The sequence below is a fragment of the Zosterops lateralis genome (genome assembly GCF_965231275.1).
Source record: "Zosterops lateralis genome assembly, chromosome: 26".
NCBI lineage: Eukaryota > Metazoa > Chordata > Aves > Passeriformes > Zosteropidae > Zosterops > Zosterops lateralis.
This window is the reverse complement of record NC_139786.1, coordinates 5,841,153-5,869,152: the sequence shown is the minus strand read 5'-3', so window position 1 is coordinate 5,869,152 and position 28,000 is coordinate 5,841,153. Positions and strand designations below refer to the sequence as shown.

The following is a 28,000-nucleotide window of genomic DNA, read 5'->3' as shown; positions in this document are numbered from 1 at the left end:
ATGCTCTCCGGGGCGCCGCCGCCGCCCGCCGGCTTCCCCAGCCCGCCGCCGCCGCAGCCGCCGCCGCCGCCGCCGCCCGCCGCTCCCCCGCACGGGCCGCCGCCGTTCCCGGGGAAGGGCGGCCTGCAGATCCGGAAGAATGCCATCACGGACGACTACAAGGTCACCACGCAAGTGCTGGGGCTCGGCATCAACGGGAAAGTTTTGGAGATCTTCAGTAAGAAGAGCGGCGAGAAGTTCGCGCTGAAGGTGCGGCGGGGCCCGGGGGGACCGGGGGGGACCGGGGGGGACCGGGGGGGACCGAGGAGACCGGGGGGCGCCGGGCCGGGAGGGGCCGGGAGCGGCAGCGGCGCCGTGCCAGTGATGGAAGGAGTCTGCTGCCGGGGAAGGGGGTCCCGGGGGGGCCGGGGGCGGCAGCGGGGCCCGCCGGACAATGAGCTGCCCCCGCCCCTCCGGCCGCGCTTTCATCTCTTTTTTCCCCCTTCCCCTTAAGAGCAGCGAGACGCGGCTTTCCAGCTTTGTAGTGGGAAACGAGGCGAAATGACATGTTGGTAGCCCGAGGCTGGGGAAGGGGGTCAGGATGGGGAGGAGATCCCGGCCTGGCTGAGATCCCCCGGGGATGCACATCCCGGGATGCCGGGGGCTGTGGGAACGCGGGGTCCCCTCCGTGGGGCGGTGCTGTGAGTGCTGTGGGCTGCTCGCTGTCCCCTTCCATGTCCCCTCCGCCTCTAACACCGAGCCACGGCCGTCCTCAGCTTCCCACAGGGAATATCTCAGCGTTACTGTGTTACCCCTTGTCCCTGACTCGCTTCTCTTTGCCAGGGGTAACCAGCGGCTCCAGGGTGTGTTTGAGCGGGCTCTGGGTGATGCCGCCCTTCTCCTTCTTTTCAAAAGAGGTTTTTGAGCAAAGAGGGGAGAGTGTCTCCCTGCCAGCGAGGCTCGGGGAAGTTTGAATGGATTCCTGAGGCGGCGGGTGAGGCGGGAGCGGGGCTGGCTGCGGGCTGGGAGCACCGTGTTCTCCAGCATCCGTGCAATTTGCGCCCACACATGAGCTGTTCCAGTCCTTGGCGTTACCCCGAGAGCTGGGAAGGCTGAAAACACCCCACCTAAACCCGTAACCCTCACCTAAACCCTGTAACTCCCACCTAAACCCGTAACCACGCTTCTTTTGTGTTTAGAGTTGCTCCTCTGTTGGTGTCTGGGGTTCCTACCCTGAGTGAGGGAAGGATCGTGGGGTTTTGGGGGTACAGGTTGTGCTGTGGGGTGGGCAAGGTACAGTGCTGAATGTCTGTGGTTAAGGAAGGGGGGTCACTTAGGTAATAAAAGTTTGGCTTTTCCTTCAGAAACACCAAAGACCTTGCCCGTGAGCCACCGTGTGTTGCACTCCAGGGCGACATTGTGTTGTCATCTCGTTGGGTTGAAAATTAGCAAAATCCTCTTCTGTTTTGACAGACGGGCTCCTCCTCGCCTCTGAAGTTGAGTCACATATTTAAAGCACAGATCCCAGCACTTCCCTCTCGCAGCCCCGAAAGGGGAAGGATGGAGGAGGAGGAGGCTGGAGGTTCCGGCCTGGCTGGGGCACGGGACTGGGGCTGTCACCCTGCCCGTGCCCCAGCGAGGGCTCAGCGTTTGTGTCCCCTGTCACACGGGTCCCTTGGATTGCTGAAAATCCTCCTGGAGTGCAGGGCTGTGAGCTGGGCTGTAGGAGGGTGACGCAGAGTGTCTCTGTGGCTCCTGCGGGGTGAGGTATATTCGACACTGAGTCTCTTTTAGGAGAAGGGATTGTCTTGCCTGTCCCCTGTCCTGGCCTCTCCTGGTGTCCCTGACGGGGAGGGACGAGTTCAGCTGAGTGGTTGGACACGTCCCTGGCTTCTCAAAGAGCAGCACAGCTGCTACTGTAAGTGATTCCCTCCAGCACCTTCAAAGCTGCTGCGCTGGGAGTTTGGGCTCTGGGACGAGCCTGTGGGTGCCCGTCCTGCCCTCATGAGTGAGCTACAGGCTTGGCTTTCTCCTTTGGGATATTTGGACTGGGCTGCAGAGCCCAAACTTGGTGTGGGTGACTGCCCCAGACATGATGTGTGTTGACTTCATTCCCTCCTCGCATACACAGCTGGGCTGACGTCTCTGCTAGAGACCTGTGGAGAGGTATTTGGGTCCAAATTACTCATGGGCTGCATCACAGTGGAAAGATGACCTAAAGCAGGATCCACAGAAGTGATTGCATCGAGTTGTCATGTTTCAGATGATGCTTAAAAGAATCCTGATGGCCCATCGCCAGGAGCCACAGCTGAAATCTGTCTGCTGCCTGCTTTGGTTGTGCAGTGAACCTTTTCCATTTGGAGTGTCATCCTTTAGGTTTGCTGTTCCAAAATCTTGTGTAACAATGCAATCCTTCGCTGTCTGTCCCTGACATGAACGGTGTCTTCCGGTCATGTTGTGCTTCCCCTTGGTCACGAGCAACTCTTGTGTTGTCAAAAACTCTTCCTCCCAAATCAAGAGATGGTTTTGGTAAGGGTTTTGCTGAGAGTCACTTTGCTGAAGGGAACTTTTCAGTGCTCCAGGAGAGTTTGAGCTTGGGGACAGTGTTCTAGCAGCAGTGAAAACATTAAGGCAAATTTTCTTCTCCTTCCAGAGCAATAGTCCGTGGCAGAGACACATCATTAAACAAAATGATGCTGTGTGCGAGTTAATGGAAGGTAGTTCTGCTTGCTGTGTAGTACCTGGGTGAAAATAAGAGATTCCTCTACTTCTCTTACAGATTCTTGTTCATCTCTCTGTTTCCCACCCCGGGTTTTATTGTATTTTTTGGTACCTGAGTGTGTGGCATCCCTGAATTATCTGGTGTGAAGCAGCTGCAGATGGTCCCGGTCACCCGTGACCTGCCCCTGTTTGAAGAAGGATGATCTGCTGCAGGATAGGAACAGAAAGCCTGGGCAGAGGTGATGAATGGAGCTGAAGCGCCTGGTTCCTTACCCTGTTCTTCCTTGTACCTCAGTGTGATTTATTATTAGGCAAAATTAGGCTTGTAATTTCTGTGGAGGCTGCTGTATGTAGGTCACTGCTGGCCCGACTTGGCAGGGCCGGCTGTGGTCAGGCTGCACTGGTGGGGCTGGGAGCGAGGGCTCTTTGCCTGCTGCAAATTCCACTTTTAAGACTAATCTTTGGGCTGGCTGCCTTAATTCCACGAGGAAATGGCAGCTAAGCCAGGCTGGAGAGTGGGGACTGGTATTGCAGGTGATGAGTTTGTTGTATGTGTTGTGTGATGGAGCTCTTTGTGGAGCAGGTTTCCTTTAAAATAAATGAACAAACCTCACTGCTGGCTTCAGCTTCAAAGCAGGAGATCCTCACCTGGACTGGTGAGCTTTGGGAAGGCTGGAGGAGCTCAGGGCTGTGGATTTGCCCATTTCTGGAGCATCCTTGGTGCTTTGGGGCACATCTGCAAAACACTCAATCTTGCTGTCGGCCTCATCTGATAATCTCTGGGTGATGGTTCCCCTGATGGAGAAGGAGGAAGGAGGATGGCGCTTGTGGTTTGCTGTTCTGGGAAGGTGCCTGTTGTGGAATTAGGGCAGGCAGCTCGGGGCTGATAGCTGAGCAGCTCCGTGGACGAGCTCCTGTGTCCTGCAGCTTTGTCTGGGATCAAATGCTGTGTCCCTCTGAGAATCCATCTGGAAAAACATCCCTGAAGTGAGGGAGTAGATGGAGATCCTGGGCTCGTGCTCATGGGAGACAGCTTGCTGTGTCTGCTGTTCTTCTGTCCCTCTCTCAGTGGAGAGATGTTTTTTTAATTAGCTCTGCCATGTATTTTATATAATCAGAAATGTCTTCACCGTGGCCTTCTGTGCAAGCTGTGGTTGAAAAGCTGTGGAAACTGCAGTGACATCACTGGGACTTTTCCAAAGCAGTGGTTTATTATCTCATTGACCAAAGGAGTCTACTGAGTCAATTGAGTCAAACTCAAACTTGGGGTTTTGAGTTTGTTCAAATGATTTAGGATTGGCCGTAATCTCTTTTAAACACTTCATGTGCTCTGAGCAGTCAGAACTATGGCTGTGATGGACTGATAAAGCCCAGGAGCAGGGGTTTTCTCTTTGGTACGTGCTCAGGAAGTGGCGGGGCTCTTCCTCTCAGTAATAATCTCATGCCATCAGCCATGGGTCTTGCAAAAGGCGTTTCCCATGTTTTCAGAGGCGGGGAACTGAGATGCAGTGATTTACTGAACGTCAGAGGCAGCAGCAGGCTGAGGAGCTGAGCTGCCTGTGGCACACAGGATGAAAACACAGCCCTGGATGTGTGATTGAATAGCCAAATGCCACCAGGTAAAACCACGATTCTGCCATTCACACTGAGCCCTGCTGGCCTTTGGTGAGATTGGTGCCTTCTGTGCCATCACCTCCTCACACACACACACCAGGAAAGGCTCATTACAGGACAGTGCTTGTTCCTGGGGCTCTGGAGGTGATGGCTCTGCCTCGGTTACTGAGTGATGCAGAACAGGCTGGGCTTTGGCAGAAACGTGCTCTAAAACAACCAAAGCCATGTGTAAATAATAACTGAAGCTGTGCAGCCAGGTCTGCTGGCACGTTTGGGTGGGCACAGATGATGAAAACTCTCAAAGGTTCCTGCTGAGGGAGCCTGAAGGTGACTTCTGTCTTCCCAGACAGCTCTATGTGCTGTAGTATCTGATGGGATGGAAGAGCTCTTGCTGGGCTGCAGGGTGGTGCAGGTATGTCGGAGGCATCCAGAGGAGTGGCCATTGGGCTGATCCTGTGGCACAGGAGCAGCATCACTCCAGGTTGATGCTCTGCCACTTTCTCAACCTTCCTGGTGGGCTCCTGTGCCCCACACCGGGGTGCTCCAAGGGCTTTGCTCCGTTCAAACCCATCCTTTCACTGTGGTTTGGCTGTCTGCTGAGAAACTGAGAGGGAAGATCTGAGAAACTGAGAGGGAAGATTCCGCCTTCCTTTATAAACCCATTTCCTCCTGCTCGGAGCACAGGCAGCCTCCCGACCTGCAGACGGCCCTCGCTGCAGAGTCAGGCTCCTCTCCAAGCACAACTGGCCCCGCTCGTCTGGCCTCAAGTTGCAGCATTCAGGCAGCATGACCTCACCTCCTGGTTTCCAAGAATAACGTGCTGCCTCCCCTGCTGCCTCCCCTGTGCTGTGCAGGGGCTGGCCACAGGGCCAGGGTGGCTGCCACAGCCTGGCATGGGCCAGCCTCAGGGCTCTGGCTTGTGCCAGGTGTCCCCAGGTAGCCCCATGCCCGTCCCAGGTTGGCCCCAGGGCTCTGGTTTATCCCATGCCCACCCCAGGCTGTTCAGCTCCTCTGCCCTTTGTGGGCTGCAGGGGTGAGGCAGCAGCTGGGAGAGGGTTTTCAGGACCTGGCTGATCTTGCAGGTCAGCTTTGGAGGAGGGAGGGTTTGAAGCAGGACCAGGGTGATCCCATCACCATCTCCAGAGGCTGGCATGGGAACACAGATTGGCCTGACCACTCCCCAAAAAACCAGTTTGGAGCCTGGGGAGTCACTCTGGGTCAGCTCCATGGTCATATCTGGGAGTGCCAGTGTTGAATTTAACAGCCCCTGAGGCCTGTACCCCACTGAAAGTGGGTCCCATCTTCATTTTCTGCAGGATGACAAAACCATCCTGCTCTGGTGGAAGGTGTCCCTGCCCATGGCTGGAAGGAGATGACCCTCAAGGTCCCTTCCATACAAACCATGTCGTGATTCTTCCTCTCTGAAAAATCTCTTCTCCTTTCAGCTCTGGCTGGCACGAGGGCTGTGAGTGTGCCCTGTGCCCGGAAGCTCATTCTGGGGAGGACTCTGAGCTCTGTGTCCCCAGCGGGAAAGGTCCCCAGAGATGGATGGGGAGCAGTGCGGGGGCTGGAGCAGGGCACGCCAGAGCAGCTCTGAATGCAGAGAGCTCTAACAGCCTTTCAAACCGTCCTTCCTTTGTACCCCGCGGCTGACTCATTTCAAACATTTCAGCCTTTTAAGATCTTACCAATTTGAGGTGGGGATTACAGCGGCTGGCAGGTTTAATGGTTGCATTAACTCGCTGCTCCTTTGTGGCCTGGGGAGGGGACCGATAACCCCCAGTCCCTGAGTGCTGCTGGACCTGAGATGACCTGAAACGAAAAAGTTTTGCTGGAGATGCTGTGTGAAAAATGTCATGAGGCAAGTGTCTCTGGGAGGGGGACACAGGGTCTACTCTGAGCACTCTGGGAGCTCCCCTGTGCTTCCATCTTCACTCTGGTGCTGCTGAGGAGGACGATGGCATCTTCTTGTGGATGAGGACCTTCCCTGAGTGCCCTGTCCCGGTGGGGAGGGCAGGTGAGCCCTGTGGCCCAGGAGTTGCTGCAGCTGGCACAGCCTCTGCCTGTGTCCCATGTAATGAGATTATTCAGGCCCTTGGCGTCAGGGCCGCACGTGGTTCTGTGCCCTGCAGCCCACAGCAGAGATAAAGTCCAAAATCCAAACCCAGATCTGAATGTTCCTGGGGCGCCCGGCCAGGCTGGGGCTTTGCTGCTCTGCTCTTGGTGTCCTTACCCGGTGTGGCCTGTGGAGTGGGGATTGGGAGAGGGATGGATTCATTTCCTTTGTCACCGTAATTAAATTTGCTGCTTTGTGCCCTTGGCTGCAGGTGGGTGCCCGTTTTGAGCTCAAACTTTCCAGCTCTGCTGGCCCCAGAAGATGAGGGTCAGGCAGGTTTGGGGTCATACCTCACACTGTGAACCAGGCTAAACCTGTGTCACAGCAGGCTGGGGCTATGCTGTCCCTTTCCCAAGGGAAAATCCCTTTCCCTCGTGCCTTTGGGAGCATCTTGTGGGCTTTCAGCACTGGAGCAGCCGCTCTCCCCTCCCTGCCCTCTGTCCTCCCGCGTCCTCCTGCCCGGCACCGAGCTGGGGCAGCCTCTCCAAAGGCTCCTTGCATGTCCTGCCAAGTGTGTGTTTTCAGGGAAATGTGGCTGGAACACCAGCCGGGGCTGCTGTGGAAATTTGGCAGCTCGTTCCCTGTCAGGCTGCAATTCCAGTAGCGGCGGCTCATCCCCTCCTGCGCCCCCAGGTGCGGGCGGGAGCCGCTCCGAGGGCTGTTCCTTGGGAATGGAGCTGCAATCCCGCCTATCTCCGCCGGGCCGGGGGAAAAGCAGATGCAATCAGGTCCAAACAAACCCCAAAGTATGTGTGTTATCCTCAGCTTCATCTTAACAAAAGCAGTAAATCAAATCAAGAGCAGAGGAGGCGTCTGGTGGCAGGGATGTGTTTGGAATTCCAGCAGCAGTGAGCCTTATGGCATCTCCCAGCTCAAGTGCTTAAAGTGCTTCTATTCCCACTTGTTCCGGTGAACAGGCCCCTGTGGCTGTCACTGAGCTGCCACCACGGCTCTGGGAATAAAGTGACTCCCAGGGCCAGGCTGGGGCAGCCACTGTCACCTGTGCCAGCCTCCCTCAGCCGGGCTGGGAGAGCCACTGTCACCTGTGCCAGCCTCCTCCTGCCACCACTGTCACCTGTGCCAGCCTCCTCCTGCCAGGCTGGGGGAGCCACTGTCACCTGTGCCAGCCTCCTCCTGTCCCCTCGGGGCTCTGCTGTGACTGTCTCTTCCTCCTGGGCCGTTTCCCAACCCGGCTGCCCGTGGTGCTGGGCAGATCTGTGAGAGAAAAGAGCCCCGGGCGGGCGGTTCTTGCGCAAGAGGCTCCGGCAGTGCTGGGAAGGGCGGGCTTGGCAGGAAGTTTAAACTCAGGTTATCTCCTGGAAGTCATCAGAGCTGTGAATTTGGCATTTTGGGCCGGGTTCCTCCCGTGCCTCCGGCAGAGCAGGGCTGGCATGGGGACAGGGCTGTTTTGGGGAGCCTGGAGGTGTTGCAGCCCTCACTGGACGCCTGCCCAGGCTCCTGGAGAGAACATCTTCCCCTTGCTGGCCCAGGGAGAGGCTTGGGAAGCCCTTTGCTTTTGTCCTCAGTGTTTCCCACAAGGAATGACCCTGCTCCTGGTGAGAGGGGCTGTGCAGCTCTGTTGGAACCACTCACATCTCCTCTCCATCCCCTTGTTCCACCTTGGAGTTCAGACTCCCAATCTCTCGTTGTAAGGAAGAGCTGCTGGAAAGAACAACTCTTCCAGGGGGTGAGGTGTTCTGTGGGTGCTGGGACTCAAGAACAGCTCTGCCAGGACAGGAGATGTTCTGTGGGTGCTGGGACTCAAGAACAGCTCTGCCAGGACAGGAGATGTTCTGTGGGTGCTGGGACTCAAGAACAGCTCTGCCAGGACAGGAGATGTTCTGTGGGTGCTGGGATTCAGCAGAGGATCACTGTAGGTCCCTGGGGTGTTTTGGGAAGTGTCCTGGTGCTCCCATTCCCCAGGCCTGCATGTCATTAGGAATGCAAATGCTGGGCTGGTGAAAGCTGGGTGAGGAAGGTGCTGGGTGAGGAGGTTCTGGATGGATTAAAATGTGGTCCTTGGGTGCTGCTGAGCAGCAGCTCAGGCAGGTACTGGGTGGGAGCCAGAGCTGCTTTTTCCCAGGAGCTGTGGGGCAGATCTGAGGGCTCTGCCTCTGCCACAGTCTGGGAAGATGATGTTTGTGTGCCTCAGGGCAGTGCTTTGGGGGGATATTCCCAATTCCGGGCCTCTCCTGGAGGAGCTGTGGGGCAGGAATGGCTCTGGCCCTGTGAGTGCAGCAAGGAGAGGCTTCAGTAAGCTGAGTGTATCCCCTTAGCTCAGCTTTGTCAGGCTCTGGCAGCAAGGGCAGCGTGTTCACAGCAGGTCAAGCACCTCTGGCTTTAACCAAAGCATTCCTTTCATGTTTCCTTCTCCTCAAAGATTGCCCTGAGACAACCAGGCAAATGTAGCTGGAGGAGGGTTGGCCTGGGACATGGTGCTGATGCTTTGAGGGTTTTAGTGACTCGACTGCTGACCATCAGTGGACATCTGGATCTTGAACCCACCTCAAATCCAATCCCCTCCAGCAGCCCTGGAAAGAGCCTCACCCTGTGTGAGAGGTGGGGTCGTGCGGTGTGGGTGCTGCTCACAGGGGCTGTTCCAGGCTTCATTTCTCCCTCTGCCTGATGCTTTTGAGGGTTTTAGTGATTTAACTGCTGACCATCAGTGGACATCTGGATCTTGAACCCACCTCGAATCCAATCCCCTCCAGCAGCCCTGGAAAGAGCCTCACCCTGTGTGAGAGGTGGGGTCGTGCAGTGTGGGTGCTGCTCAAGACTTCATTTCTCCCTCTGGCTGATGCTTCGAGGGTTTTAGTGACTTAACTGCTGACCACTACTGGACATCTGGATCTTGAACCCCAAATCCAATCCCCCCCAGCAGCCCTGGAAAGAGCCAAAAGCCTCACCCTGTGAGAGAGGTGGGGTCGTGCAGTGTGGGTGCTGCTCACAGGGGCTGTTCCAGGCTTCATTTCCCCCTCTGGCTCAGGAAAGGAGGCTGTGCTGACTGGAGGTGCTGCTCCAGGCCCTGTGGGGCTGTGCCAGCCCCGGCTGTGCTGCAGGGGTTGTGTGGGGGGACGTGGGGGCTGCCCCAGCCCTGGGGTGGGCGGTGGAGCCGCACAAAGGCTGCCCTGTCTCTGCTCTTTGGCTTCCCCCAGCCCTGAGCTCTCCTCGTGAATAAGTGGGATTGAAAAAGCTTAAATTCATACAAAGCAGGGCCCAGGAGCCCCCGGCTGACCTGGAGGGAGCAGCTGCCCCCTGCTCACCCCACGCCCAGGGGTCCCGGATAACGCTGCCCTGGGATCGGGGTGTGTGTGAGGCTGGCTGAGGGGAGAGGTTTCTTTTTAAAAAGCTGGCTCTGGGAATGCCCAAGGAGCCCAGGCTGTTTGCCAAGGGAGCAGCAGTAGCTGCAGGAGGAGATTTTTCTGTTGGTTTGTTTAAATATCCGTGCCTTTATCCTTTTATCCCATCTCCGTTTTAATCTAGCAGGCAAAATGAGTCCAAACCACTTGCTGCCTGTGGGGTTTGGTAGGAAATCAAGTGGCCTGCTGGTAAACACTGTCGAGCAGTGGGGTGCTGAGCATCCATGGGAGGATCAGTGACTCTTCCCTGTGTGTTTTCCACACGTTTTTGCTGTGTCTTGGAAAGATGTGAGAGCACAAAACCTCTGCTGTCAGCACAGGCTGGATCAGGTTGGATGGGGCTCTAGTGAGTATTAAGTATTGGGATGGTCTGCCCAGGGAGGTGGTGGAGTCACCATCCCTGGATGTGTTTAAACAAAGCCTGGATGTGGCACTGGTGCCAGGGTTTAGTTGAGGTGTTGGGGCTGGGTTGGACTCGATGATCTTGGAGGTCTCTTCCAACCTAATCAGTCTGTGATTCTGTGGAAAGTGTCCCTGCCCATGGCAGGGAGTGGGAATGAGATGATCTTTAGGGATCCTTTTAACCCGAACCATTCCATGATTCAGTGACTCCTCGCTCTGTGTTGGTGACACCAACAGGGGGGACATTTCCCCCCTGGAATTTTTGGGAATTTGTGCACCCAAGGCACTTCACAGTGAGTTTTAACACTTGTTGGCCGAGGCGTTTTGAGGTGATGGTGCTGACTGGGACACCACTGGTCCAGGCTCTGTCCCAAACCTTCACCAAACCTCCCCAGCTCCGGGGCCACACGGCTGCTGCTGCCAACAGGTGCTGTGGAGGCTCCTGGGGCTGCCAAAAGCCTGCAGGGAGCTAAGAATAGCCACCGTGTCCTGAGAGCTTTAATGTGGTGCCAGCAGGATGCAGAGAAGGGCTTTTTTTTTTCAAAAATAGAAACACAACTGTGTTTTCCTGCCGGCTGAAGGAGTCTCAGGGTGGCTGCTGGAGGAGGAGTGCCTTGCTCAGGGTTGGCAGGAGGCTCTCAGGTTTTCACTGTGTTGCTTCAGGGCCCAGGATTTCCCCTAAAATGCTGACTGCTGTGCTAGTGCTGGGTCTGGAGTGTTGCTTGGCTCTTCAGCCACGTGGGTTTGTGGCCAGCGGGGGTTTCCAGCAGCTCCTCTGCAGGTCCTGCTGGGTGCTGGGCTTGTACAGCCTCAGTGTGATGGGAGGAGGACGAGGAGGGGGGCAGGGACAGCCTGGAGACTGCAGTGTGGGCTTTGGGGGTGTTTGGAGAGATGGCAAAGCAGAGGCTGGTGGGGGATGTGTGTCCCTGACCAGCTCTGGGGTGCAATCCCCTCTTGCCCCTTCATTGCCATCCCCTCTCCTGACACTCATTGCTGCCTCTCTCCCTGCCCTGGACATTGGGGCTGCTGTGCCATGAGGAGGAGGAGGAGGAGGAGGAGGAGGAGGAGGCTGTGGGTGGCCATGGAGCCCCTGCCTCTCTGAGCACCTGCGCAGACAAAGCCCTGTTACGAAATCCCTGAGCTGCTCCTGGCCTTTTCCTGCTCCCAGCACTCTGGCAGCCTCCAGGCTGGTGTGGGCATGGTCCCTGCTGTGATTCCAGCCCCTCTGGCACTGCCCAGCTGGGTCCCAGCAGCTGAGGGGATGCTCTGCTCTGGATCCCTGCAGAGCTGGGCTGCACGTCCTGGGCTTATCTCAGCAAGGTGTTTGCTGTGGCCCTGGTGTTGACCAAGGGGTGACACTGTGTTAAATAAACAGCTGAGGAAGGACAGGGTGATGCAAAACGGTGCTGTCGTCACCGAGCTTCAGGGGCTGCGTAAATGAAACCCTGCTCAGGCTCAGCCCTGCTGGAGGAAACACATCCCGAGGCCCTGCTGCTCCCAGGGCCAGGGGCAAGTGGTGCCTCAGCAGGGGATGGCCTTGATGCAGCTTTGTGTTTCAGTTTGGCTTTTTTCCTTTCTTTAAATACGCATATATTTATTTATGTTGCACTCAGATCTGTGTTGGAAGGCCCCAGGTGGGGTCCCTGTGCTGGGGGGGTGGGTGGCAGCCCAGCTCTGTCCCCTGGGGGGCCCTGCCCATGGGCTGAGCCCTGAGAAATTTCATTTTCTGGCAGAATTCAAGCCTTGGGAAGCAGTGAGTGTTGTGGGGGTTCTTCTGGCAGGGCTTCAGTGCTGCTCCTCTTGCAGGCGTGGGTCTGGGCCTCTCCCCAAAATCACTTCCAGCTGAAACGTCCAGGGAATGGGTGGACACGTGTGAAAATAAGAGCAGCTCTGGGATGTCAGTGTGGGGAATGCAGGGCTGTCAGAGGTAGCAGGAGGGTCAGGCAGGGTTGGTGTGAGGCTGGTGGAGCCAGGGGATGCTCTGGGTGGGCTGATGGTGAGGGGAAGCCCCTGGCTGTGGCTGCAGGGCTGCTGCATGCAGCTCCGTGCAGAGCTGGTGATAAGGGGGTGCTTTTTTCAAGCTCAGCCTGTGGGAGGGGAGCACAAAGGACAGAGGTCAGCCCTGAGTTAATGGTTTACATCAGTGTTTACTTCGGTGTTAATCACACCTGCAAATATCAACCACTTCCCATCATAAAACCACGTGTGTGCTTTTCCGTTGTGTTGTCAGCTCTGATAGTGACTGCCAAGGAGAGGCTTCGGGAGGAGGAGCTGACCCCAGCCCTCAGCCCTGCAGAGAGGGGCAAGGTGAGGGAGCTGTGTGCGTGTGGAGCTGTGCCTGGGAAGGTCTCCACCCTTCCCACGGCTCCTTATTTCCCTTTCACTTTGTGTGGTGTGGATGAAGGGCCCTGGCAGGGGCAGCAGAGGGATGTGAGATCAGGGGTTTGGTTTGCAGAGAGGATCTGAGCATCCCTGCCCAGAGTGGCTCCATTCAGAGCTGGGCTGTGCCTCCTTCTGTCCCCCAAATCAGTCGGGCCCTTCCTGCTCAAACCCACTCTTGTGGTGGCTCCTGGTGAGCAGTGATGCCTTGGATGTCTTTGGAGAGGGATGGGATGGATGGGATGGGATGGGCTGAGGTGGGATGGGTTGCAGCACTTTGGCCATTGTCTGTCCCTGTGGGGTTCCCGGGGAGGTCCTGGCAGGGTGGTGGCTCTGTCACCCCAGGCAGATGTGGCCCAGCAGGACGTGGCACCCCCGTGACTGTGGCTCGTGCCTGGGCTGCTGCTGCTCCTCACCCGGAGCCTCCTGGAGGGATGAGCATCGTGTGAGTCAGCCAGACCCAGCGCTGCTGCTGCTGAGGGCTGGAAGGAAGAGGAGGCTCCCAAAACAAACACATGGGACTGAATAGGCCCCTAATTTTGTTTTTCTCAGATAAATTAAGCCGACACTCTTCATTTCTCTCCTTTAAACACCAGCCCCAGCCTGTTGCTGGCTGTGAGTCAGCGGGGACGCCTCGTGCTGCTGCCTTGTTGCCATTTACCTGCTCTGACTTTTTCCCTGTGAGTTTTGCAGCCCCTTCCCTCCTACTCCATCTCCTCCCTCCTCGACGCCTCCACCATGCTGGGACCCTTCCCGGAGCATCCAGGTGCTGCTCCCGGATTCCCACTTGGACTCTTCATCCAGAGGATGTGCCAAGGCCATTTTTTAGCTGCTGGGAAATGGGCTCTGCAGTGTGGGGCTGGCTGGGGGGGCAGCACCCGACCACACTGGGGGGGACACAGGCCCCTGGCAGGTGGCTCTTATTTAAACCCAGGCCTCTCTTCTGCTCCTCGCCTTTGTGTGCCTCGAGAGGCTTTTGTTGCCGCCTGAAAAGGCTGAATGGCTGCTGCATCTGTCGCAGGGGGAGAGCAGCGGGGCAAGGAAATGCTCAGCAGATGCCCCGGGCAGGCAGGGGGGGCTCTGCAGGATGGGGGGTCTCAGCATCGCCCGCCGGGCACGGACCCCACGGGCAGGGGAGCTGAGAGCACCGGGGACCTTGTGCAATGCCGGGGGCCCCTTGTGAAAGCGGCGTGTAAGAGCTGCCTCTTCCCTCTCCCCATCTCCATCCTCCGCCCCGTGGTTGCGACATCGCCCGCAGCAGCAGTGGGGACAGCACTGTGACATCTGCCCCCGCCGCGACATCTGCCTCCCTCCTTCCTTCCCTCCCTGCCAGCTGCTCCTGCCAGGGGATTCAGCTCTCCCCGGGCTCACGCAGCCTCTTCATGCCCGGCTGGCTGCTCGTGCTGTGGGGAGGCTCTCCCTGAGCTCTCCGCTGGGGTTCCGGATGTTCCTGGGAGCGCTGGGATCATTCACGCTGGGAGAATGTGGCCGAGCAGCTCGAGCGTGTGTGTGTGTGTCTGTATTTGTGTGTGTGTGTCTGTATTTGTGTCTGTATTTGTGTCTGTATTTGTGTCTGTATTTGTGTCTGTATTTGTGTCTGTGTGTGTGTGTGTGTGTCTGTATTTGTGTGTGTGTGTGTCTGTATTTGTGTGTGTGTGTGTCTGTATGTGTGTGTGTGTGTCTGTATGTGTGTGTGTGTGTGTCTGTATTTGTGTGTGTGTGTGTGTCTGTATTTGTGTGTGTGTGTGTGTCTGTATTTGTGTGTGTGTGTCTGTATTTGTGTGTCAGCTCGCATTTGCTCGGCCTCTCCTGCCTCTCCTGCCTTGCTCTTTCTCATCTAAATAATCCTCTCTTTGCTTGGGATCCTTTCTTCGACCTTTCCATTTCCCCCGAGGGGAGAGAACATGGAGGATGGAGCTGAGTGTGCTGGTGTGGGTCGAAGCCTCAGTGTGCACCCGGCTCTGGTGGCCTCCATCCCTCTGGAAGGAGGATTTTCCTGCATCCCTCATTCTCTTGGATGAAGCCACCTCCATCAGGATCCATCAGGAGCAGAGTCACCCTCCAAGCAGTGGTGCTGGGCTGGCAGGACGGGGCACGCTCAGGGCAGGATCTGCCGACCCACACACGGCTCCTCCTCCATCACCTCTGCTCTCTGCCTTTCCCCGGGCAAAACAAACGTGAGGATGAGGCTTTCACCTCCTTCTTCTGTTGGGGCTTCAAACTCTCTGTGGCTCTTTGGGCGTGGGCAGAGCAGAAATGAAGCCCAGCTCGGGAAAGTCCCATCACCAGGTCGGCAGGGCAGGTTGTGGTGGGTGTGAGCAGCGGGGATGGGGTTAATCTAAAGGTTTATATAAGAGCCACAGTGATGTGGGGGAGGCTTCCTGAGCTGCACCTTTCATTGTTCCTGCCTTGTGGTTCAGCCATGAATTTCCCTCTGTTTGGTAACACAATTCCTCTTAGGGGCTCTGGGGCTCGTGATTTTGTTTCTCTTTCGTAGCTCATAAACCCCAAAAGAGGAACCAAGCTCAGCTGCCTCCACGTCCTTCTGCTGCCCTCTCCCTCCTGGCAGGGGCTGGGGCAGCTTTGGGCTCATTTACCTCTGGGCTCCCCAAATATTCTGGCATTACAGGCTCAGTTCAGTCCAGGGAGAGGTGGGAACAGCCTGTGCAAAGCTTCCAGCACTGGCCCTACAAATGTGTGAAGCAGCTGACGCCAGTTGGCAGCGAGTATGCAGGGGAATATTAGGAGAGGAAAATCCTTTGAGGAGAAAAACCCTTTTGCTTTATTAGGAAAAACTGTTCCTTGCCCTGTGCTAGTCAGGTCAGGGGAGTCCAAAGCCTGTGTGTGATCCAGGCAAGGGGAAGCTCTGCTTTGCTTCCCTGCTGATAATTTGGGGGATGACAGCCTGCCTCCCTTCACTGTAGGTTCATTCTTATTGCAGCTCAAGAAGAGTTTATTTTAACCCTGTGGTGCAGAGGGGAGCTCCTGGGGGTGGTTTGGGGCCTGGCTACACCCCTGCAGGCCCTATTGGAGGGGTGGGTACTGCATGGCCTGTGCTGTCCTGCTGGGGACTGAGGAGAATCGGGTGGGATCAAAATACCCACGGAAATAAAACCACCCTGCCTGCAAGAGCAGCTGGAGCACTCGGGGTGAGCGTGGGGCAGCCCTGGGGAATGGACAGGTGTGAGCCTGATCCTCAGTGTCCATGGGAGTTGCCTGTGGGAGGTGAGTTTTCCCTCTTGCACAGGGGTATCTTGCCCATCTGGGTGTGCTTGGCTCACTGAGGGGCAGCAGCGTTGGGGGCTGTGGTGGCACCCACAGCAAGGAGGGACAGTGGGACAGTGTCCTCAGTGACCTCCTGCCGTGCCAGGAGAGGAGGCAGCTTCCTTTTCCAACCTGTCGTGACTCATGGAACATCATCCCGGGAGGAGGCGGCGAGACCGAATCAGTGGTGCCTGAGGACAGGAGAGGGAACGTGAGTGTGGGCAGCTCCAGCCCCTGCTTTGCTCCAGACCTTTCCTCCCTTCCTCCCTTCCTCCCTTCCTCCCTCCCTTCCTTCCTTCCTTCCTCGTGCCCACCCACCTGTGCTGTGCTTGTCCTCAGGTGATGGGGGGAAATTCAGCTCCATGTGGTGCTGAGCCCTTCCTTGGAGCTGAAGCTCCTTTTGATGGCTGCAGGACCAGGCTGGAGCCTGGGTTTGGGTTCTGCCCTCCTTCAGGAGCCCTGATGAGCTGTTTTGTTTTCAGGAGCTGCTTCCAGGGTTTGTCTTCCCAAGGTGGGGAAAAGCTGGAGCTGGTGAGGAGCCTTTGGTGCTCTGGGGGTCCTGAGCACACCAGGCTGGGCTGTGCCATCCTCTGATGGGAGCAGTGTGGCTGGAGGGCTCTAATGAAGCTAATGAGGGTGTTTACAGGAGCACAGAATTAATTTCTCTCGCAGCATGGGAAGGCTCCTGGGAGAGCTGGGCTGAGCCAAGGCACAGGATGGCAGCAGACTGTCTGCCCAGCTCTCAGAGGTGTCAGGCTGCTGGGAGGGGAGCTGGAATGCGGCTGAAAGCTGAATTTCCTCCCTAATTGCCAGCAGGGTGGAGCGGCTCTTTCCCTGCTCTCCCTCCTTTCCTGCCGGGAGGTGCCCCGGTGGGAGGCAGGGATGGGATGGGGAGAGCTCTGGGCTGGCTCAGCTCTCCTGGCTGTCCCCCGTCCCCTGCCACTGAAGGGACACACAGGGCTGCTCTGTCACCATGAGCTGAGTTTGGAGATGAGCTGCAAATCTGAACACCCAACAGCCGTCGTGGGGAAGGGAAGCAGCTCCTCCTGCCTCAATCCTGCCCGGATTTGCTGCGAGGAGGTGGCAGAGCTTCCCCCGCAGCGCTGCCCTTGTGCCCTGCCCGGGGACACTTGTGTAACTCGGGGATCCTGTTACTGCCCGCCCCAGCTGCCGGGCCCTCCTCCTCTCCAGCAGGAGCAGGCAGGTACTGCAGCGTTTCCCTCTGAAATAATGAAGTTTGCTCTCCTAGGAGATCAAGGAGATCTCTTCTTTGGAAGAGGAACAGGACATAAGAGCTGGAGAAGCTGAGCTGAGAGCAGCTCGTCCTGGCTGCTGCCATCGAAGGGTTAACCCTGGTTGTGTTCCAGATTACTGGGTTGCAAAATGAGCTGGTGTAGGATGGGGGCCGTTCATCCTTGCTGAACCTCAGGGGAAACACGAGGTGATTTTCCCATCTCAGCCTCCTTGTTGGGAGCCCAGGAATATAAATCTTGCTGTTGTCACAGGCTCCTGGACACCGGAGCTGAGTTAGGGCCATGAGCAGTGCTGCCACCCCCAAATACCCTGGTGAGCAGTTCCTGTGGGCAGAGCAGTGCCAGGGCATCACCCACCAGAGGTTTCACTGCTGGCTGGGCAATGGGAGGGAAGGTTGGCAGCTCTGGGAGCTGCTGGCTCCCACCTAAAGAGGACAAACTGCTGGAAGTGCTGCTCTTGCCCCAGCCCTGTGTCATGCTCAGCACATTCCCAGCATCCCAGGGCACAGGGAGCCGGTGCCTGTGCTGAGGGCAGGAGTTCTGGGGTGCGGCAGGAGATGCTGGGGCTGTGGGCTGCCTCTGTCCTGGTTTATCCATCCCTACATCCCTCAGGGCAGGAGTTTTGGGGTGCAGGAAGTGGTGCTGGGGCTGTGGGCTGCCTCTGCCATGGTTTATCCATCCCTATGTACCTCAGAGCAGGAGTTTTGGGGTGCAGCAGGAGATGCTGGGGCTGTGGGCTGTTTGTCCATCCCCACATCACTCAGAGCAGGAGTTTTGGGGTGCAGCAGGAGATGCTGAGGCTGTGGGCTGCCTCTGCCATGGCTTGTCCATCCCCACTTCCCTCTGTGCATCTGGCCTTCAGCTGGCACCGGGAACATTTCCTAAATTAACCAAATCATTCCCTTAACGAGGCTTAATCTGCTCCTCTGGAAGCCTCTCCATCACCTCTCGGTGCAGAGCCAGCAGGGGGGCAGAGGGAGCAGCTGGATCACAGCTGAGTGTTCCGAGAGCTCCGGGGCAGCTGTTTGCTCCTGGAGGTTGTCTGGGTACAAAAACAAACGTCAGGGCTGTGCTGGTGCAGGTAATGGAGGCTGCTGCCTCCTGCTTCATTAGAAATCCAATTAATCTCCTATAAAAGCGCTCCGAGTGACCTCTAAAAATGGGATGTATTTTGCTGTACCTCTGCTGTTTGTCTTGTGCAGAATGATGTTAACTGGCTGCTTCCTGCTGGTCCATTTTCCTGAAGCATAATTACAAATTGTTTTGGTTTTTTCCTTTTTTCTCTTCGGCTTCCTGGCTCCCCACGCCAGGCTCTTCAGAGTGGGGCTGCAAATAGCCAGGCTTTTCTCCAGTCCCCTCTGCAGGGCTCCTCAGGGGGCTGGTGTTACTCTTGCTTAGAGTTTTGGCTTCTGCAAGATGCAGTTTTTAGGGTAATTAAGCAATAGAGGAGCAAGGAGGGACTGTCCAACCTCCTGCCCTGTCTTCCTTTTCCCTGAGGCTGTTGGTCAAGTCAAAAGTTGGCTTTGGGCACTTTGGTCCTCACTGGTGGTTTGGTGCCAGCAGCCTCCCCAGCTGCACAGGTTGCCCCAGGTTTCCTCTGCCTGGGCAAGCAGGAGAGCTGAGGAGGTGGCAGAGGTGTGAGGAGAGCCTGGGGATGGTTGTGGGTGGGTGGCTGGAGGGCACATCCTGTCTGTGCCTTTCCCCATGAGGGATGGATGGATGGCTGCTGTTCCAGGCAGGAATGAAAATCTCCAGGGTTACTCTGCCAGGGCAGCACCATTGGTGCCTGGAAGCTGACCTGAAACAGAGACTGGACAGAGCTAGAGAATAAAGTAGGGATTTATTGAAAGGCCTCCAAGATTTACCTTGGGCAGGACAGGAGCCTGACCAAGGCTGCACCCTGAGTGTGCTATGAAACTCAGTTTTCATGAAACTTTTATGAGTATGCCACTCACAAAAGGCTGATCAGTCAGGAGATCTTACATTTTTATCAGTTTTGGTCTATTTGCATATTGGAGTTTAATTGTCCAGTTACAGCTTCAGGCTGTGAGGTCTCATCCTTCTTGTTCCTCCCTTTGGTCCACACTTGTTTGTGCTTTTGGGCCTGAAAGTTGTCCTTAGTTCTCAGCAGAAAAAAAAAAATATTTTGTCTGCCTACCCTGTGAAAAGAGCTTACTAGCACTGAATATGAAACTCAGAACTACATCCCTAGGTAACACAGAATCTGCAAGCTAAAGCTTAAAGCATCACCATCAGCGAGTGTTTCATCTGCAAACGGGCAGTGTGGGGTTTTTGGGAATTCATCCTTGTTCCTGTGAAATCCCCACTGCCCTGGGCACCTCCCTGTGTCCTGCAGAGCATCCCAAGGCTGATGCTGCTCTGCCCCTTGGAGCACGTTGGGGTGAGATCAGATGGGTCAGAAACACTTTTTTGTGTAAATCCTGGTGAAATGACCAAACCTGCTGTTTCCTGCAGGGTGGGGGTGTGTTTCCACATCCCCCCCTCACTGCTCCAGGGGGCAGAGCTGCTCCAGGGGCTGAGCCCGGCCCCAAAGGCTCCCGGAGACAGGAAGGAAAACGAGCTACGCTCAAGATAGACACGTTTGTTGTTCTATATTTAGGAGCACAATAATTAAGGCTGGTTGTTTATCCTGACAAACACCGTAATTAATAGTCTATGGCAGACAAGCAAACCCTTCCTGCACCTGGGAACTCGGAGTTGTCTTTGGGAAGGGCAGGGGGCTCATTAAAGAGCTGCAGTTTAGGGAACATCTGGATATTTGATTTGTCCCCTCCCCAGGCGCGAGTGCTGGTGGGCTCTGAATTTGTGGTGAGGGAGCTTTTGTGGTCAGGAGGAGCAGGGTGATGGATGGGAAATGATGGGGGACAGCAGAGCAAAGGGGAGGGTGAGGATGCCCGGTGGCACCCAGGGGTGCAGCAGGGGAGGTATCAGGGTGCCGAAGTTGGCTCATAAATGCGGTAGATCTTGCTGGTGGGGCGCTGGGAGGTGGCACGCAGCCAGAACAAGCTTTCAGCAGCCTCAGGAGGAAGGGCAAGCTGAGGGCAAGCGGCTTCTCAGAGTTCCCGCTAGATGGGGATGGAGCATTGGCAGAGCGCTGTGGCCGCGCCCGCGGGGAGCGCCCGGCCCGAGCCCCCGCCGCCTCTCTGGTGGCCCGGGGCCGGCCGGGGGTCACCACCCAGCTCCCCGGGGTGTCTCAGGGCTGACGGGGTGTCACTCCTCCCGCAGATGCTGCAGGACTGCCCCAAGGCCCGCAGGGAAGTGGAGCTGCACTGGCGGGCGTCGCAGTGCGCGCACATCGTCCGCATCATGGACGTCTACGAGAACCTCTACCAGGGGAGGAAGTGTCTGCTCATCGTCATGGAGTGGTGAGAGCCCGGCCGGGGGGCTCCCCGGGCCTGAGCGGGGCTGGGGGGCTGCCAAAGTGGGGTGGGCATCCTCCGGCACTGGGGACACCGGTGGATGGAGCTGTGGGGATGCCAGCCCGGGCACTGCTGGACGGGGACACGGCCGGGGCTGCGCTGGCTCTGAGTCATCCTGAAAACCCTCTGGGCCCTGCTCGGCTCCGGGCCTGTGGTTCTCACAGGTGGGTCATAACCAAACTGCCTTTGGCCATCAAAAGGCACAGCGCGTTCCTGGCAGCCCGGGAGCTGTGGTGGGGCAGCCACCGAGCCGAGGTGACACCTCTGGTACTGCCCTGGCACCTCCTGCAGCAGCAGCTGAGCGGCTCTGCTCGGGGTGTAGGAGCTTGGTATTAACCTGGGGATGAGGAGGAGGGATGAAGGGGAAAGTATTGAAACCACATCCCAACCGCAGCTGTGATTTGATGCAGCTTCCTTGCCAAAGCCTCTCCTCTGCCAGGCTGGTAGGTGGCCCGGGGGGGCGGCGGGTGCAGGAGCAGTGCCAGGGCAGGGGGCACAGCAGCCCCCTGAGCAGCTCAAGTGGGGGAACAGGGAGCTGAGAACCAGCCTGGCACTCTGGGCAGCCAGGGGTGGGAAAGGGGTGTGTGGTGGGGAAAGAAAGAAAGAATGGCTGAGGGGAAGGAGGAGAGTCCCCAGGGCTGGCTGTGTGACCGAGGGATGCTCTGGGAATAATACCTGTCACAAGGCAGGATTTGACTTCCAGCAGGAGCAGGCTCTGGGTCCATCCTCACAGGCTCTGTGCAGCAGAGGGCCCCAGGGCCTGCAGGCTATTGCTATTGCAGATGTCAGAGAATGTCAGGGAGATGCTATCAGCGCTGGGAAAGCCAAACTGTTCCTGCTCTAGTCAGATAAGGCAGGGGCAGGAAGTGCCATTATCCTGCTCCCATGGAGAATTCTCCCATTTCTCAGCCCTGATCTCTCTGGGAGCTGCATTTTCCCTGTGGGTACCTGGGGAGGGAACCCCACCAGTGGTTCTCCAACACCTCCCACAGGACCTGGCTGTGCTGCAGGGATCTCCAGCCTCTCTCTCACAGCTCGGGGAGCTCACTGTGACACAGCTGATGTCTCACCCGTGCCCTGAGCTTTGCTCAGCACTTCTGTGCTGGGTCATGGTGCTGCTGAGGCAGTTGGCTCGTGAGCAAAAAAAAGGAGGCCACAAGTGCTGGGAGTGCTCTCACCAACTTCAAGCCACATTTGCTGCCTTTACTGTAAATGTGTTTCTGTGGCTTCTGGGGTGACCACGTCCGCCCTGTGCCTCTGCCCTGCCCGTGCCAGGAAAGGGGAGGCTCTGAAACGCCCCAGAAACACCAACCCAAGGGCTTGGATGGAGAAGAGGATTGTTTCCTGTGATAATAGGACACAAAATAAAGGTGCTTGACTCCAGTCAGTGGAAATCAGAAGGTTTTATTTACATTTATTTTCCACATTTTCCACATTTTCCACATTTTCCACATTTTCCACATTTTCCACATTTTCCACATTTTCCACATTTTCCACATTTTCCACATTTTCCACATTTAAAATATTTTCATATATTTATATTTATTTTATTAAAATATTGTAATAACTTTTAATATTTAAAATATTTTCATATTTAATTTATTTTCATTCAGCCCTTTTATAAGATGTTGTGCTAAAAAACCACATTATTGGTCCGTGGGGCTGACACCTCTCCCATTGGCTCAGTAACACAAATAGCAAACAACACCTGTCATGATGGGAAATGAACATTGTTTACACAAGGTTGTTTTGGGAAAAAGAAAAACTGTTGAAAAGTTTCCCTTGAGAAGAGCTCAGCAATTCTCAGGCTCAGAAAATATCGAGTCCACAGTTTCCTGCTGAGCAGCAGAGGGTTTGGTGCAGCTGGTGATGATGTGACCCACAGGATGTAACAGCAGCTGCTTCTCTTCCAGCCTGGACGGCGGGGAGCTCTTCAGCCGGATCCAGGACAGGGGAGACCAGGCCTTCACAGAGCGGGGTATGGAGCTCACTCCTGCTGCCCTTCAGTCCCCTCCAGCCCTCAGTGACTCCTTGGATCCCCAGCAGAGTTCTGCACTCAGGGAATGAGGGGTGTGGGTGCAAGGGGCCCTGCTTTTCATGTTTATTGAGAACAGGGTTAGGGGGTATTTTCTCAGCTGCTCCCACACTCTGTCCATCCCAATCCTGTCAGAAACACCCACCTCCCTCAAAGAATTAATTCCATGGGCCGTGGTTCTCATAGATCTCATTAATCTCATTCCCTCTAGTCCTCTGGCCAGGAAAAGCAACCACACAACCCAAACTGTGAGCCCATTGCCCCCTTGACTTCCTGATCCTAAGGGGAAACCTTTCCCAGCTGGATTCCTTGCTGCTTGGGTGTCCTAAATGGTGCAGGCCCCTCCTTGGTATTAGGGTCAGGGGCTGGGCTCTGCCCCATCCCTTCCCCTGGAGTTTCTGGGAGCTGCAGGCTCCTTACCCAGGGAAGAGACTCCCTGGAAAGGGGGTCTTCAGGCAGAGAAAACCCCCTTGACTTTGCCAGGTTCTCTGACTCCTGGTTTGTAGAGTTACCCAGGGAGTGAGTGAGCCCTTTTTAACTGCCTTGATGAAGGCTTCTGATGGTTTCTTTGCCGCTTCAGAGGCTTCAGAGATCATGAAGAGCATCGGGGAAGCCATCCAGTACCTGCACTCGATCAACATCGCGCACCGGGACGTGAAGGTACCGCCCTGAGCCACCCCTGGGCTGTGCTGACCCTTCCCTGCCAGTGCTGAGCCTTCCACTTGTAGGAGCATCCGTGGATGGCAGGGAGAGGGAACTCTGCAGACCTGAGACACTCTAGGAACACGTGGCTTTATTGCAAAGGTTGTGGGTAAAGAGGGCTTTGCCTTCAGCCACCAGCCTGGGCTGGGGAGATGCCCCAAAGAGAGAGGGAGAGAGAGAGAGAGCAAGAGGGTGAGAGGGGTAACAGGGTAAGAGCAGGAGGGTAAGGGCTAAGAGAGGTAAGAGAGCGAGGTCCTTGTTACAATCCATTCTATCTCCTTTTGTGTTGAATATTCTGATTTACAGTGACCAACCAGCATGAGATACAAAACCTACAGACTTTGCACACAGCCCATGAGAACTGCTATATCACCACATCACTCTGTATTCTAAACTCTAAAGGCTGCTCTCTTATCTACCTTTTCCTGGATACCTTGGTGGGGGCTACACCCTTGGGTCCCTTGGTGTCCCTTTGTTATCACTCAACCCATCTCCCAGTTCATCATTGTCTTCCCACCTGCCATGATCACATCTCAAAGCTCAGCTTTCATTTCTATTTCACTCACAGTTTTTATATTTTCAGTATCTCTTGCCAGGCAATCATATTTGTAAGCTTTTTCTGCCTCATCTTTCCCAACACCCCCTGGCCATGCTGAGCCCTTCCCTGGGCAATGCTGAGCCCTTCCCTGGGCAGTGCTGACCCTCCTCTGGCAGTGCTGATCCCACCCTGGGCTGTGCTGAGCCCCCCTGGGCCATGCCAGGGCCAGGCTGCCCCAGCCCTGCCGCTCAGATGTTGTCCTGATCTTTTTCAGCCTTCTGATGTTTGCATTTTTTTAGTGGAGTTTTTCCACAGTTTTTCACGTAAACAAAAGCGATGTTTTGGAAACTGTCCTTGATGTTTGCATTCCTCTGTGGAGGAGGGACAATTGATGGACTTCTAGTTTGACCAGTGTAGTTGGAGGAGCATCAACCTCGTGTGTCCAATCCCTGATCATTGTCCAGAATCTGTATAAATTGAGGTCAAAAAACAAACACCTCTCTTTTTACCCTGACAACTGACTGCATGATGTCCTTCATTTTGTGTCCTCTACCAATACTCACCCCTTTGTCCCCTGTGTGTTCCCAGCCTGAAAACCTCCTGTACACCTCCAAGAGGCCCAATGCTGTGCTGAAACTCACCGACTTCGGCTTTGCCAAGGAAACCACCACGCACAACTCCCTGGCCACGCCCTGCTACACGCCCTACTACGTGGGTGAGTGCTCTAGGGGTTTGTAGGGCTGGGGGCACAGCTGGAGGGTTTAGAGGATGCCACGTGCAGCCCAATGTCACCCTGATTTTCAGCCTTCTGATTGTTTTGCATTCTTACATTGGAGTTTTCATGCATTGAAACATAAACAGAGTAGATTGTTTTTGCATTCCTCTCCGTGATGGACTGCTGGTTTGACCACTGGGGTCAGGGGGGTGTTCCTCTCATCCCCCAATCCTTGACCAAATCCCAAAAACTATATAAGTTGGGATTCCCAAAATAACGTCCTTCTTTTTCTCATTCTCATGCTGACAGGTGAGTGTAGTTCTTTTTGTGTCCTCTTGTGACACCCATCACCTCTGCATCCATCCAGCCTGGAGCTGGGGGCAACACTGCCCTGCTCCAGAGTGCCCTCAGCTGCATTGGTGTCTCCATGGAGTGGCAGAGCCCTCACCCGGTGCTGGCACTGCCGGATTTAGGATTTTCTCCTTGTTTTTACCAGCCCCAGAAGTGCTGGGCCCGGAGAAGTACGACAAGTCCTGTGACATGTGGTCCCTCGGTGTCATCATGTATATTCTGTAAGTCTGAGGGTTCCTCTCCCTCCTGCTGGGCTCAGCTTCCACTCCTGGCACTGCCCCGTGCCCTGTGGGTACCTTGTGGCACTGCCTCGTGCCCTGTGGGTGCTCCTGGGCAGGTTTTTGGGGTGGCACACTGACTGTTCCCCCTCCTGGTGCAGGCTGTGTGGGTACCCCCCCTTCTACTCCAACCACGGCCTGGCCATCTCTCCTGGCATGAAGAAGCGAATCCGGATGGGGCAGTACGAGTTTCCCAACCCTGAGTGGTCTGAGGTGTCAGAGGAAGGTAAATGTGCTCCCTGTGGTGGCTGTCCCCAGGCTGAGGGGGACATTGAGGGCTGGGAGTGTGTCAGGGGTCACTTCTCAGCATCTCCCCCTCTGCTGGAGAGGCTTTTGCTGAAGGGTTTGTGTGGGGTGGGGGGTGTGGCACAGGAGGGTGTGGGGTGTGCAGGGGTTTTTTTTGGGGCTGGGATTGGAGCTCAGCAGAGCCCCCCAGGGAGGTGCTGGCTCCTGAGCCTGCCAAAACCCCTGCAGTGAAGCAGCTGATCCGAAACCTGCTGAAGACAGACCCAACCCAGCGCATGACAATAACGGAGTTCATGAACCACCCCTGGATCATGGTGAGCAGGAGGGTGGGATGGGATCCGTGGGATGGGACCCATGGGATGGATGGGATGGGATCTATGGGATGGAATCCATGGGGTGGGATGGGATTTATGGGATGGGATCCATAGGATGGGATGGGATACGATCCATGGGATGGGATTTGTAGGATGGGATAAGATCCATGGGATGGGATTTATGGGATGGGATCCATGGGATTTATGGGATGGGATCCATGGGATTTATGGGATGGGATCCATGGGATGGGATGGGATAGGATCCATGGGATGGGTGCCTGTGGCTCCCAGCTCACACTCCTCCCCTCTCCTGGCAGCAATCCATGCAGGTGCCCCAGACCCCACTGCACACCAGCCGTGTGCTGAAGGAGGAGAAGGACCTGTGGGAGGATGTGAAGGTAAAACCTGTCTCCGTCCCTGCCTGCACTGCCCTGCACCCCTCTGTTCTCTGGGAATGTTCTCTCCTGTGGCCCTGCACACCAGGCTGGTTCACTGTCCCTGGGAGTGTTCAATGACTGCGTGGATGTGGCCCTGGGGACATGATTTAGTGGTGGAGTGGCTGCGTTGGGTTGGCCATGGAATGGTTTGGGTTGGAAGGGGCCTCAAATGCCAGGGCAGGGACACCTTCCCCTACCCCAGGCTGCTCCAACCTTGCCAGGCACTGCCAGGGATGGGACAGCCACAGCTGCCCTGGGAATTCCATCCCAGGGCACAACAGGGCTGGGCTCAATCATCCTGGAGGGCTTTTCCAGCCTGAACAATTCCACAATTCCAATTTGCCTCTGGAGCAGATCTGTACTTGGAAAAGTTCATAGTGGCCACTTAATCTCAGCTGCTTTGGGGACCCTGGGGGGACTTTGCTGATGGCTCTGTGCCCCCCCTGCCCGCAGGAGGAGATGACCAGTGCCCTGGCCACCATGAGAGTGGACTACGAACAAATCAAGATCAAGAAAATTGAGGATTCCTCCAACCCTCTGCTGATGAAGAGGAGGAAGAAAGCCAACCCCCCTGAGCCCACCACGCTGCCCCACTGAGGGCCCCCAGCCCATCAGCCCTCCAGACAAAGCAATAACTATTATATATATATTTTTTAAGGAAAAAAAAAAAGACAAAAAGGAAAAAAACAAGACTGTTCTATCGAGCGCATGGAATTCAGACATTTATACCAGACTAGTTATTTTTAGCTACTCACCTGTGTTTTTCTGACCTTTCTGGGGCAGGTGGTGAGTTCTCCCCCCTCACACCCACACCTGCAGCCAGGGAATTTTTGTCCTCTAGGTGAACGCCGCCAATAATTGGATTTTTTTAATTTTTCTTTTGTGAAGCAGTTTTGATTTATATATATATTTTTTTGTTTGTTTGTTTCCCTCCCTCCTTCCTTCCAAAGACACGGAAAACTCCTGTGGTGACCTTTTTAGGGTATATAAACGTATAAATATTTTTTAAAAAGAAAACTACTGTAGAGCTGAGAAACCCAGACAAGCGTGTTCCCTGTGTGGATGCTGGCTAGAGACGGGGTCAGGGAAGGAGAGCTGCCCTCCCCCCTGTCCTGCTGGCCTTGGGGGGGGTCTCTGTGGCCACCAAATAAATCACAGGAGCCAAAAAAAAGCAGCGCCCCAGCCCCTCCCTGAGCTCCCGGGCTCTGTCTGTCTGTCTGTGTGGGGTGTGTGTCTGTCCGTGGGCCTGGAGCTGCTCGTGGCTCCCCCCTGGAAGGCAGCTCTGACCTCGGGGGGGGCTCTGCAGGGATGTGTCCCCCCCTCAGCCCATCCCCTGCCCTGGGGGGTCCTTGGGGACAGAGAGTGACAGGGGAAGGGTGGAGGTGGCACAGCTGGGGCCAGCACTGTGACCCCACCCTGGCCAGGGCTGACCCCCAGGGTGGCTCCTGGCCCTTCTCTGAAGTCTTTAGTCCATGAATTATTATTATTATTGTTATTATTATTATTATTATTTGTCACGATGTTTCACTTCGTTAAATGTGTTTGAATGGGGAAAAAACCCGATTTTTTAAGGCGATGTTTAGTTTTTAGGCAATCTTTTAGACTCTGTATGGAATTTTAATTTGTTTTGAAAACTGGTTTTTATCCCTTTCCTCCCCTCCCCCCTTTTTTTTTTAATTTTTTTTTTTTTTTGCCTGTTGGCTTATACTAATCTTCCCAGTCTGCTCTTCAGTCCTTTGGATTAAAGACACTTAAAGAGTCACTCAGTCTCTCCTTTTGCTTGTGTGGCCGTGAAGAACTCCCAAGTGTTCCAGCTGCTCTCCCTGTGTCCTAAAATTGCTCTTTTCCCCACCAGAA

General features: G+C 55.6%; 1 protein-coding gene across 1 annotated transcript; it reads left to right on the top strand.

The window, feature by feature from the left end:
• MAPKAPK2 (MAPK activated protein kinase 2) lies at positions 1 to 27,995 on the top strand (the record flags this gene model as incomplete). Its single annotated transcript, XM_083878643.1, has 10 exons — positions 1 to 249; positions 20,334 to 20,473; positions 22,441 to 22,505; positions 23,143 to 23,222; positions 24,391 to 24,517; positions 25,014 to 25,089; positions 25,248 to 25,372; positions 25,621 to 25,706; positions 26,024 to 26,104; positions 26,597 to 27,995. The coding sequence occupies 10 exons, from the start codon at positions 1 to 3 to the stop codon at positions 26,738 to 26,740; spliced, it is 1,173 nt and encodes a 390-aa protein (XP_083734769.1). The 3' UTR covers positions 26,741 to 27,995.
• Between the last annotated feature and the right edge of the window lie 5 nt (positions 27,996 to 28,000).